Source organism: Cervus canadensis, chromosome X (genome assembly GCF_019320065.1).
Source record: "Cervus canadensis isolate Bull #8, Minnesota chromosome X, ASM1932006v1, whole genome shotgun sequence".
Classification (NCBI taxonomy): Eukaryota; Metazoa; Chordata; class Mammalia; order Artiodactyla; family Cervidae; genus Cervus; species Cervus canadensis.
Window position 1 is genome coordinate 34,367,790 of NC_057419.1, and position 11,251 is coordinate 34,379,040.

At 40.4% G+C, this 11,251-nt stretch overlaps 1 protein-coding gene across 1 annotated transcript; it reads right to left on the reverse strand.

The window, feature by feature from the left end:
- Positions 1-3,905: 3,905 nt before the first annotated feature.
- Positions 3,906-8,830, reverse strand: PBDC1 (polysaccharide biosynthesis domain containing 1). Its single transcript, XM_043459920.1, has 6 exons — positions 8,667-8,830; positions 8,511-8,576; positions 7,262-7,321; positions 6,000-6,140; positions 4,935-5,046; positions 3,906-4,619 (listed from the first exon to the last, which is right to left on the reverse strand). The coding sequence occupies exons 1-6, from the start codon at positions 8,802-8,804 to the stop codon at positions 4,399-4,401; spliced, it is 738 nt and encodes a 245-aa protein (XP_043315855.1). The 5' UTR covers positions 8,805-8,830; the 3' UTR covers positions 3,906-4,398.
- Positions 8,831-11,251: the final 2,421 nt, after the last annotated feature.

Consider the following 11,251-nt stretch of genomic DNA (forward strand, 5'->3'; position numbering starts at 1 on the left):
GAGTAGTGAGAATCATCTACACTGGTGCAAACAAAAAAAAGCGACATTATCTGTAGAAAATTTAAAAATGGTAATAAACCTACAAAAGCTGATCAGCTTTAATTATCACCATGATCTGGCAATTTTAAACAATGTCAATAATAAAAGCACACCTCTCCAGAAACAGATTTCTTGGTCCTACTGTTGAGTTATATATGCTAAGCTGTGTCTGATTCTTGCAACCCCATGGACTGTAGCCCACAAGGCTCCTCTGTCCATGGGATTTTCCAGGCAAGAATACTGGAGTGGGTTGCCATTTCCTTCTCCAGGGGATCTTCCCGACCCAGGAATCGAATCCAGGTCTCCTGAATTGCAGGCAGATTCTCTACAGACTGAGCTATGAGGGAAGCACTTTCATATATATATATATATGAAAGTGAAGTGAAAGTGTTAGTTGCTCAATCATGTCTGACTCTTTGCAACCCTATGGACTGTAGCCTGCCAGGCTCCTCTATCCATGGAATTCTCCAGGCAATAAAGAATACTGGAGTGGGTAGCCATTCCCTTCTCCAGATCTTCCTGACCCAGGGATTAAACCCAGGTCTCCTGCATTGCAGACAGATTCTTTACCATGTGAGCCACCTGGGAAGCCTTAATATACATACATATATATATATATATATGTATATATATATATATACACACACACACATATATATGAGATGTGCTCATTTGATATATATATATATAAAATGTCACTAATAAGCATTGTATTGTACACAGAATCTAATTTAGAGAACTCCCAGTTATAGCAATAGCACCTGACACAACGCACACAGACTCAACTACAGGAGTTCCTTTGGAGAATAAGTTCAAAACAGTGTAGAGTTATTGAGACTCACTTTGGGTGCAGTTCACTTCTCCAATCTTCTGGTACAACATACCCATATCCTTGTTTACAGTTTCAAAATAAATAATGACAGTGCAGTAAATGTCTCCACTCCTGGAGCAGGGTTCACTACGCTTATTAGTTTTATACTGCTGCTGTAACAAATCACAAATTTAATGGCTTAAAAGCTTTAAATGGCTTCAGTATTCCTTTCTATAAATGCAAAAGTTAGTCTCTTTCCCTGCCTCCAAAAGATGTCATGGAGTAAATAACTGGATTGGTACCGCAATCTGAATAAATCTGATGTTTAAATACAATGTCAGGACTGGCCTCATATCACCTTCCAAATAATTCAGAGCAAGAACTCAAATCTCAAACTTCCTGGCCTCTGCAATGTTACCACCTACTAATAGGCTCCCCCTTCCTCCAGTTTTCAGTAACAATAACACTTCCTTTTGATCCCTCACCAACAGCATCTTTGAAGTCCATATTTCTACTGAAAGTCTGTACAAGGCAATTTAGGCTACATAGTATTCTTCCAGCTTCCACCCAGTGCCTGATTCCAAAGTCATTCCCACACTATAGGTACTTATTACAGCAGCAGTACACTTTTATTACCAAAGTCTACATAGTTTTCTACTGCTCTATAACAAATTAACACATAATTAGTGGCTAAGACAATACCTACTATGACCTCACTAGTCCTGAAGATTAAGAGTCCAGGTATGACATAACTGGGTCCTCACAGGGCTGAAATCATGGTGTCAACAAGCACTACAATTTCATCTGTGGCTTGAGTTCTTCTCCCAAACTTACCAGTTGTTGACAAAATTCAGTTCCTTTCAACTCTAGGAGTAACATCACATTTTTCTTGCTGTCTCTCAGCCTGGGGGTATTCTCAGCTCCCAGATGTCACCCTCACACTTTGCCACCTGATGCCCTTCTGTCACATTATCTGTTTGCTTCTTCAAGGTCAACAGAACATCTGCTGCTGCTTCTTGTCTCCTTTAAGGTCTCGCCTGATTAGGCCAGACTCACCCAGAATATTACCCCTTTTGATCAATTCAAAATCAAAAATAAACAATCCAATCGAAAAGTGGGCCAAAGAACTAAATAGACATTTCTTCAAAGAAGACATACAGATGGCTAACAAACATATGAAAAGATTCTCAACATCATTCATTATCAAAGAAATGCAAATCAAAACCACAATGATGTTCCCTTTCACGCCGGTCAGAATGGCTGCCATCAAAAAGTTTACAAACAGTAAGTGCTGGAGTGTGTAGATAAAAGGGAACCCTCTTACACTCTTGGTGGGAATGAAAACTAGTACAGTCATCATGGTGAACAGTGTGGCAATTTCTTAAAAAACTGGAAATAGAACTGCCATATGACCCAGTAATCCCACTGTTGGGCATACACATTGGGGAAACCAGAATTGAAAGAGACACATGTACCCCAATGTTCACTGCAGCACTATTTACAATAGCTAGGACATGGAAGCAACCTAGATGTTCATTGGTAGACAAATAGATGAGGAAGTTGTGGCACATATATGCAATGGAATATTACTGAACTATAAAAATGAATGCATTTGAGTTAGTTCTAATGAGGTAGATGAAACTGGAGCCTATTATACAAAGTGAATTAAGTCAGAAAGAGAAACACCAATACAGTATATTAATGCATATATATGGAATTTAGAAAAACAGTAATGATGACCCTATATGCGAGACAGCAAGAGACACAGATGTAAAGAACAGACTTTTGAACTCTGTGGGAGAAGGTGAGGGTGGGATGATTTGAGAGAACAGCATTGAAACATGTATATTACCATATGTAAAACAGATGACCAGTGCAAGTCTGATGCATGAAGCAGGGCACTCAAAGCTGGTGCTCTGGAACAACCCAGAGAGATGGGGTGGGGAGGTGGGAGGGGGGTTCAGGATAGGGGGATACATGTGCACCCATGGCTGATTCATGCCAATGTATGGCAAAAACCACCACAATACTGTAATTAGCCTCCAATTAGAATAAATTAATTAAAAAAATCAAATGGTTAGTACAAAGTGTTCTGTGTTCTTATTTCCCTTCTTCTTACCAGCTTTTATAACCTAGTTTATAGACAGATGCCTCTTGTTTTAAAGCAGTGTGACTTTCAACAGTATGTTTCATATTCTCTGTAAAATCAAAGAGAAAGTTAATAAAGCATGTCCTTAATCTCAAAAAGTCCACCTAGTATGTTATATTAATATTCTACCTTTTTAAAAATATATTCTATAAAAAGAAAACTTTAACAGATGTTTAAAAAACTTTTAAGAACTGGCCCAAGAGAATTCATGGAGAAACCAATCTGCTTTGTGCACAATTGTTTCTGCTGGCTGTGTGCATCTTTAATGTAGCTCTTGCCTAAGGGATAACTCATTCATTTTAACTTTTGTCTTCTGTGTCCACTGAGGGAAAAAAGTCTCATTCACCCTCCTCTGCTCTGGTATATCTTTTCTTGCATGATCATGCTGTGATTAGACTTTTAAGAGTATTTACTATGTGCACTATAAACACTGCAGCTTCCTCTTGTTTTAGCAAACAAAGTCAGTGTGTCTATGGGGACATGCACAAATCTCTACATTTCTAAAAATAACTGAAAACATGCACTCTTAAAAGTCATTAGATGAGAAGGAACTTCCCCCCATCCATACAAAACCACATGGTCTATTTTTGGAGTCTGACAAAATACCATTTAGAAATATGTTCATTTTGTATTTAATGTACATGTGCTATTGTCCATAGTGTTATAAAAGGAAAGCCAATCTACTAAGCTTTGTATTTCATTATTAATTTCTGCTGTATTTCAGGTAACAACCTGGTTACAAAAGAAAAGCAGGTACTAAAGCCGGTCTAGTCTCTTGCTCCTCAAATGTGAACTGCACTGTGTTCACTTGTCTGACAGATTCAGGCTGCTGCTATTATCCCTGTAGAGTATTTATCAAATCTTTTGAGAGACATAGCAAATAAAATCAGAAAGCTACAGTCACTAAAACAGCAAGCCAATTTTATGTAAGAATTTCTAACCCAAAACCATGTGCAACTTTACAGGTTTGAATGAATTTCACTACAGGAAGTAGTGAGAAGCCCTGAGAAATAAGCGTATATCATTATATGTAAGATGTGACAAAGATTATGCACTAAAAAAATCGCGTCAAACAATTTTCAATACCTTTTAAAAGTCAGTCACAGATATATAGTCATAAGAACCAAAAGAAATTTATTTACAAAATTTCTTACTTGACTGGTGGTGAGAACCAACAAACCATCAACTAAGACCCCACTAATAGTCTTCAAGTCAGTTCACACAAGAGAACAACCACTGCAGTTTCTGATAATTAGGCCAGAAAGGTGTCCTTCTGCATATCCTTCCACTGAAAAAGGAGATATTAATACATTTGACCATAGGGACCTGTGCAAGTAGCAACATGGTACTTGCAGACTCACTTGAATCATACCTTCGAGAGTGCTGTTCCCTGACTACCTCACATAGTTGTTTCACTACTTTTGTTGATTTCTTTGTAGGCTTCTTTCTCTTTTTCTCCTTCTCTGTTGGCTCCTTTTTCTTCTTCTCTGCTGTTGGCTCCTTTGTCTCCTCCATTGCTGGCTTCTTTCTCTTCTTTGTCCTTAATACCAGTATAAACTGCTTTGTTATAACCTTCTCGATTCCGAGCAATTTCAATGGCAAAAAATTGTATCCTGGGTGCTGAAAGGTGAGTAGAATTGATTATTGTCCTAGTTAATTCTTTAGTTAATTCTCTAAACCTAGTGGAAACTGACAAGTTGAACTAACATACAAAGCATTCAAGTATAGTCATAAGATTCAGAGATGTGGAATTCTAATCCTATACTAAATGAAGCTGAAAATACTTAATCTATCTCCAGTTACTCAAGATACAGTAATATGATCTTTAAAGTTATAACAAAATGATTCCCAAACTATCCATGTCATTGATTCATCAGTAAAACCAGACCCCTCACTCTCCTTATTCAGAAACAATCCCAGAGGCAAGAAACTCACCAAAGATGGTGTTTTCTTCAGTGTAGCCCTGTGAACAGTTCAGTCGCAGCAAAGTACCATAGTTGAAGTCTTCCACAATCCCATCGAACTTCAAGCAGAATGGCCTCCACTTCTATAAAGGCAAAAAAGATATCTTAGCTAAAAATGCTGGTGAAGTCAGGCCAGGAGAGGGGCTTCTGTTTCCCCAGTAAGGAAAATAACCACAGTGAAAGAGATTAGAATTGAGCTGATTGCTAGTTTCACTAGCTGTGAGTTTCTGTGCTATCTTTGGCATCTTTAAGCTGGTATTTTCCAACATGAACAATATTTTAATCTGATAAAATACTTAAATCCTTGTCTAGAGATGAGAATTAAATTTTAACTTCTTAAGTATATTCTCTGTTTTAAGTTATTGGCTAGTTCAGCCCAAAATGGTTACTCATTCCCACTGAAGCACAAATAAGACAAAGAAGGCATGAATTAGGCCCAAAGTCACAAAGTTAAATTTTAAGAAAGAAGTCCATTCAACAAAGGCAATTTTCCAAAGATCAGTAACAGCCTGCTTAGAGTTAAAAGTTTTCATTCTTCATAAGCCAAGAGTCTACTCTCAAGGAGAACCATTTCCTAAGTATAAGCATTTTAGTGCTCTGTAGAAGTAGAAGATAATCAAATAAGCAATGCAAAACACAAGTTTTCCAGTTATCCACAGCTTGTGATATGATCTTAAATCCAGAGGACTCAAATACCTCTCTGTACTCTATTTGCCAACCTTCTATCTAAGCCTTCTGGTTAAACTACTCACATAAAAAAATTTATTCCTTCTCCCCTGAAAGAGCTAGGTGTGTAGTGATGAAAAGTCCAAACCAAAGTGGAGGAAAAAACCATATTCAGTGAACATGAAAAATCCATAAGCCAGAAAAACATTCATTTAATAACATATTAGTTTATTAAACTACATAAAAGTCCTGCTTCTTTACATATTTGCCTTAAAACAACCCACCCTCAAGTCTAAAGGTATAAAAATGTATTCATGTTCAATAATTGTTGGTCAGATGCTAGGCAATATTTAAAAGAGAGGATTCTTACCTCTTTAGCTGATTCTGATTTGAGTTCTTCTGGATCCAGTATATCTATCCTGAGATTCTTAAAATTTTCCCGAAACTCAGAATAGATTTGGTCATCCACTTTGGTAAGTTTCAGGAACTGTGGGTCAACTGATGAAATCAGCTGCCAGAGAGTAAGAAAACACACAGATGCTAGTCTCTAATTCGTTATACTTCTGTCCCCTCTTCCCCAGAAAATCCTCATGGTTCTCAGGGCAGGAGAGTTCATTAGAATATATAGACAGCTTAGGTTTCAGATGAAATCATGACATAATTCTAAAGAGCCATAATATACTACAGTCCCTTCCACCAATTTAAACTCCTTTGGTCCTAGTAATGCCTGGCTATTACCCTCTGTGGGTTGTTTATTCAGTCAAGAAACATTTATTTAGTGCCTACTAGGGGCTTCCCTGGAGAAGGAAATGGCAATCCACTCCAGTATTCTTGCCTGGAGAATCCCAGGGACGGGGGAGCCTGGTGGGCTGCCGTCTATGGGGTCGCACAGAGTCGGACACGACTGAAGCGACTTAGCAGCAGCAGCAGCAGCAGCAGGGGCTTCCCTGGTGGCTCAGAGGTTAAAGCGTCTGCCTCCAATGTGGGAGACCTGGGTTTGATCCCTGGGTTGGGAAGATCCCCTGGAGAAGGAAATGGTAACCCACTCCAGTATTCTTGCCTGGAGAATCCCATGGACGGAGGAGCTTGGTAGGCTACAGTCCACGGGGTCGCAAAGAGTCGGACATGACTGAGCGACTTCACTTTCACTTTCTTTTCAGGGGCCAGAAAGGCTTCCCTGGTGGCTCAGTGGTAAAGAAGTTGCCTGCAATGCAGAAGACCATGGTTTGATCCCTGGGCTGGAAAGATCCCCTGGAGGAGAGCATGGCAACCCACTCCAGTACTCTTGCCTGGAGAATTCCATGGACAGAGGAACCTGGTGGGCTATGTGGTGGGCTATATGGGGTCACACAGAGTCGGACACGACTGAAGTGATTAAGCAGCAGCAGCTGCAGCATGGGTCAGACATCCTTTTGCTGGTTAGCAACAGAACACTGGGCAAAGAAGCACGACTCCTCACTGTCAAAGCAAAATTCACTTCCGTACCCCTGTTCTCTGTAGATAAGATTTTAGAGTAATAAAAATTATCTCCAAAACATAAGTATTTAACTTAATGAGAATGGTGCTGAGCAGAGCACTATACACTGAAATTACATATTTAATTCTGCTTCATAAAGAACATAGACAACTCACTTTGTAGTAGATTTCAGCATGCTGCATTGCTCTCATGGCCCAAGCCATCTCGATATCAGGCTGCAAAGGAGTGAAGAATGCCAGGTCAGAAATCACCTAATTTTGCTACTAAAGAACAAATTTAAAAAGTCTGCGAATGTCTAGTTAATGTTCAAGAGGGCTACCAAGCTTGGTGTTACTATCAAAGGTTAAAAACTGGACTAGTGAGTCTGGAAAATATAATAATCCTCTTGTCCTTATGACAACCAAAAGAAAACCTACACAGCCTAATAAACAAAATGAGCCACTGGCTGTCTCCCCAGCAGTTAGTGAAAGTATAGAAGACTACATAAAGCAGCAGATAAATCATCTCAGGACTGAGTTAAATCATTTTAAAAGTGAAATACCACATACACCACTAAGGACAAAGTAAGATAATAGAAGGGAGGTTACTCTTCACATTTAAGACGGTAGCATGTCATAACCCATCATTTGTGTTTATCAGATAGCCAATTCCCTATCCTACAATACTTAGAAATGAATCAGTATCATGAAGCAGGCTAGACTATAAAAAGCCTTACAAAGCACCTGTTTCATGGGAATCTCTTACACCAAATAGACGAATTTACTTCATTGACTCCAGAAAAAAATTTTGCATTTTTACCTCCATGCCTTAGACCATGCCCTTTTCCTGACTGCCAATCCATGTCCTTTGTCCATCTACATTTTGGAGATCCAGTTCCATACCCACTTCCTCAGCGGTTTTCCTCTACTGTCTGGGTCCTTAGGGTTTCTTCTTTGGCTAAACTCCTTCGGATCTTATACCCTGATCCGCCAATCTACCAGCATACATCCCATTATTATTAGAGCATTATCACTATTTCCATGTCCGTGTGTCTTATAACTCAAAATACATCATGGGTTTTCTCCTTAGGATCTAAACCAGACACCAGTGAACTTTACTGCACAATGGAACCATCCTGGGACCTTTAAAAAACTGATTCCTAACTCTCTCCCCCGAGATAATGTGATTTAATTAGCATGGATTGCAACCTGAACACTGGGATATTTAAAAGATTCCCAAGTAAGTCTAAAGTGCAGTACAGTTTGGGAACTACCCCCATTCGCATTAGGCCTGCGTTTGGGGACCGAAAAGATTAGAATTAATTGAAAGGCGTAGTTTCTGGCAGACACAGGAAGAATCTACAGAAGATAATTGGGTAGAGGGTTACAATTTGGTGGCGAGCCCTACGGACTGAGTCATACTCACATCGTTGCCATAAGACTCGGCTGGGAGAGAAAGAGCATGTGCCACTGACACCAGTTCCCCGGAAACCTAGGAAAGGAAAAAGAGATGGGGAAGGAACGTTCGAGGTTCGACCCAGCTCGGCTTCCCCACTCACCCGACCACAGAGCAACGTCTCACCAACTCCTCAGTTCCACCGGTCGCCTCCATGTTGCAGCCCACAAAGCGTGGTCCCACTTCTCCGAAAATGACTTTTGCGTACTCCTTCCTCGGTTTTCGGTTGGTTGAAAACGGAAGGCGGGCAAGAGCGACTTTCATGCGGCTGCGCCTGCGCCTGCGCCTGCGCCACACCCTCCCTCGCCTGGAGGCGAGACTCCCAGGCCCCTCCTCCCTCGCCCAGCTCAGGAACAAAGGTGTGGCTTAGACGGCTGCTGGAGCGCTAGGAGGTGGTTCAAATGTAAATTTCGCATCCCCGCTGCACTGTCTTGCTGTTATTCAAATTTACATTCTCCATTTGTGCTTGCTTGCCTTTTCGTTGGGGACAGACATTCTTCGCAATACCCCAATCAGCAACTAAGTTACAAACAAGCATGATACTAGGAAATGGAGTAGGTAGTAGGTCAAGGAAGAATTATGCTGGTAAGATGCTAAATTCACAGCGAAGATTTCGTTTTCTTCCCCTGGGGGTCTAACTCTCCCAAGAATTAGGCGCCTTAGATCATGGGCCTGTCATCCACCATGATTTGGGGAGAGCAGAGGGGCTTTGTATGCCGAATGTTAGAGAGTTGAGACTCTACCCTAAAACAATGGTAAGCTACTGAAGGCCTTTAACTAGACCAGCCTCATGATCAAACTTACATCATAAGAAGGTCACTGAAGTACCATATGGAAGGTAAATTTGAGGAAGGCAAAACTGGAGGCAGACTAACTAGAAGGCATTGGGTGGTTAAAAACCTAAGCTGAGGCACTGACAGCTGAGATGGAAGTTGAGAATTAATAAGGGAAACAGAATATTTTTGACTAATTGGATATGGATGATAAAGAAGAATTAGGATTCCAGCATGACTCACAGGTTTCAGAATACAATTGGGGGATAAATGTCATTGAGTTAGAAAACACAGGAGGAGGGATGATGAGTTCAATGAAGAACCTATAGAACATTAGGGTAGAGTTGACTAGTCAGAGGGAGATCTGCTCAGAGATATAAATCTGACTTCAGATTTAATTGAGTTGTCCCAGGGAAACTATGAAGAACTGTAAAGATGCAAGAGCAGGAGGCCAACAACAGAACTATTTAGGAAGAAGAAAGGACAGCAAAAAAAGAGAGACAGTTATCAGTGAGACACAGGAAAGAACTGAGGGAGAGTCTCACAGAAGCCAACGGTAAGAGAACTCTCAGGAGGAAGTGGTGAACAGTGTCCACTACCCTGGGTTGAGTACCCTTAGCCCAGAAATTTTGAAAGGTCCTTGAAAACCTTAGCAAGAGCAGTTTCAGTGGAGTGGTGAGGACAGAAGTCAGAGGGCAGTGGGTTGAGAAAGGAGTGGGAGTTAAAGAAGACTTGACAATGAGCGTACAAGGTTCTTTCAGAGAGTTTCAGCTAGAAACAGACATGAGGTCCAATGAATTTCTAAACTTGTGGTCAAACAAAAACAAACAAAAACAGAACATGAAAATCTGCATTGGCATCCAACAGATCTCCAGAACATTTTTGTATTGCAAAACTGAGACTCTATACCCATTAAACAACAATTCCCCATTATCCTTGACCCCTAGCCCCCGGTCACCACCATACTTCCTTTTTTTCTATGTCTTTGACTACTTTAGATACCTCATATAAGTGGATTCATATAGCATTTCTTTTGGTGACTGGCTTATTTCACTTCGTATAATGTCCTCAAAGTTCATCCATGTTGTTGCCAATGTGACAGTATTTCCCTCCTTTTTAAGGCTGAATAATGTTCCACTTTATGTATACAACACATTTTCTCTATCCATTTTTCTGTCAGTGAACATATGGGTTGCCTCCTTATGTCTATTGTGAACAGTGTCGCTATGAGCATGGGTGTGCAAATATCACTTCCAGACTCTGCTTTCAATTCTTTTGGATTTATTTCCAACAGTGGGATTGCTGGATCATGTGATAATTATAATCTAAACTTTTTGAGGAAACTCAAGGACTTTAAAAATTATGATGTTAGTTATAAAGATACTTAAGTGTACTGGGGAATTGGCCTTATACAAAAAAGGGTCCTGGAAGGTAAGATACGTGTATCTCCAGGGACATGGAATGAAGACAGGCAGCATAAACAGGAAATTGGTGTGATCCCACCAGATGCTTTCTGTTTTCTCTATGAAGCATGAGAGAGCAACCGAGAGCAAGAGGCATTGTGAGAGCAATAGTCTGGTCTTGAGAAGTCCTGCACAGCAACTCAGACGAGACGGAGAAGAAAGCTAACAAGGTGATGGATGGAAGTTTTCAGGGATCAGCTAAAGTTAGAGGACATGATTCTGCAAGGGTAACAGTCTGTATGTAACCCAGGGGTCTGAATATATGATGGGTCATCCACATAGATGCTAAATGCTAGTGAATGTGGAGGCCTGACCAGGACATCAGTAGACAACAGGAAAAATGGAGGGATAGGCTCAAGATGATGGCCAAATCAATGCATAAGTGCATATGGGTAGAATTCCAAGAACCACAGCTAACCTTTTACCTGAGGAAGCACTTAGGTAATTTGCTTTCTCTAATATTTTGGGCAGATTC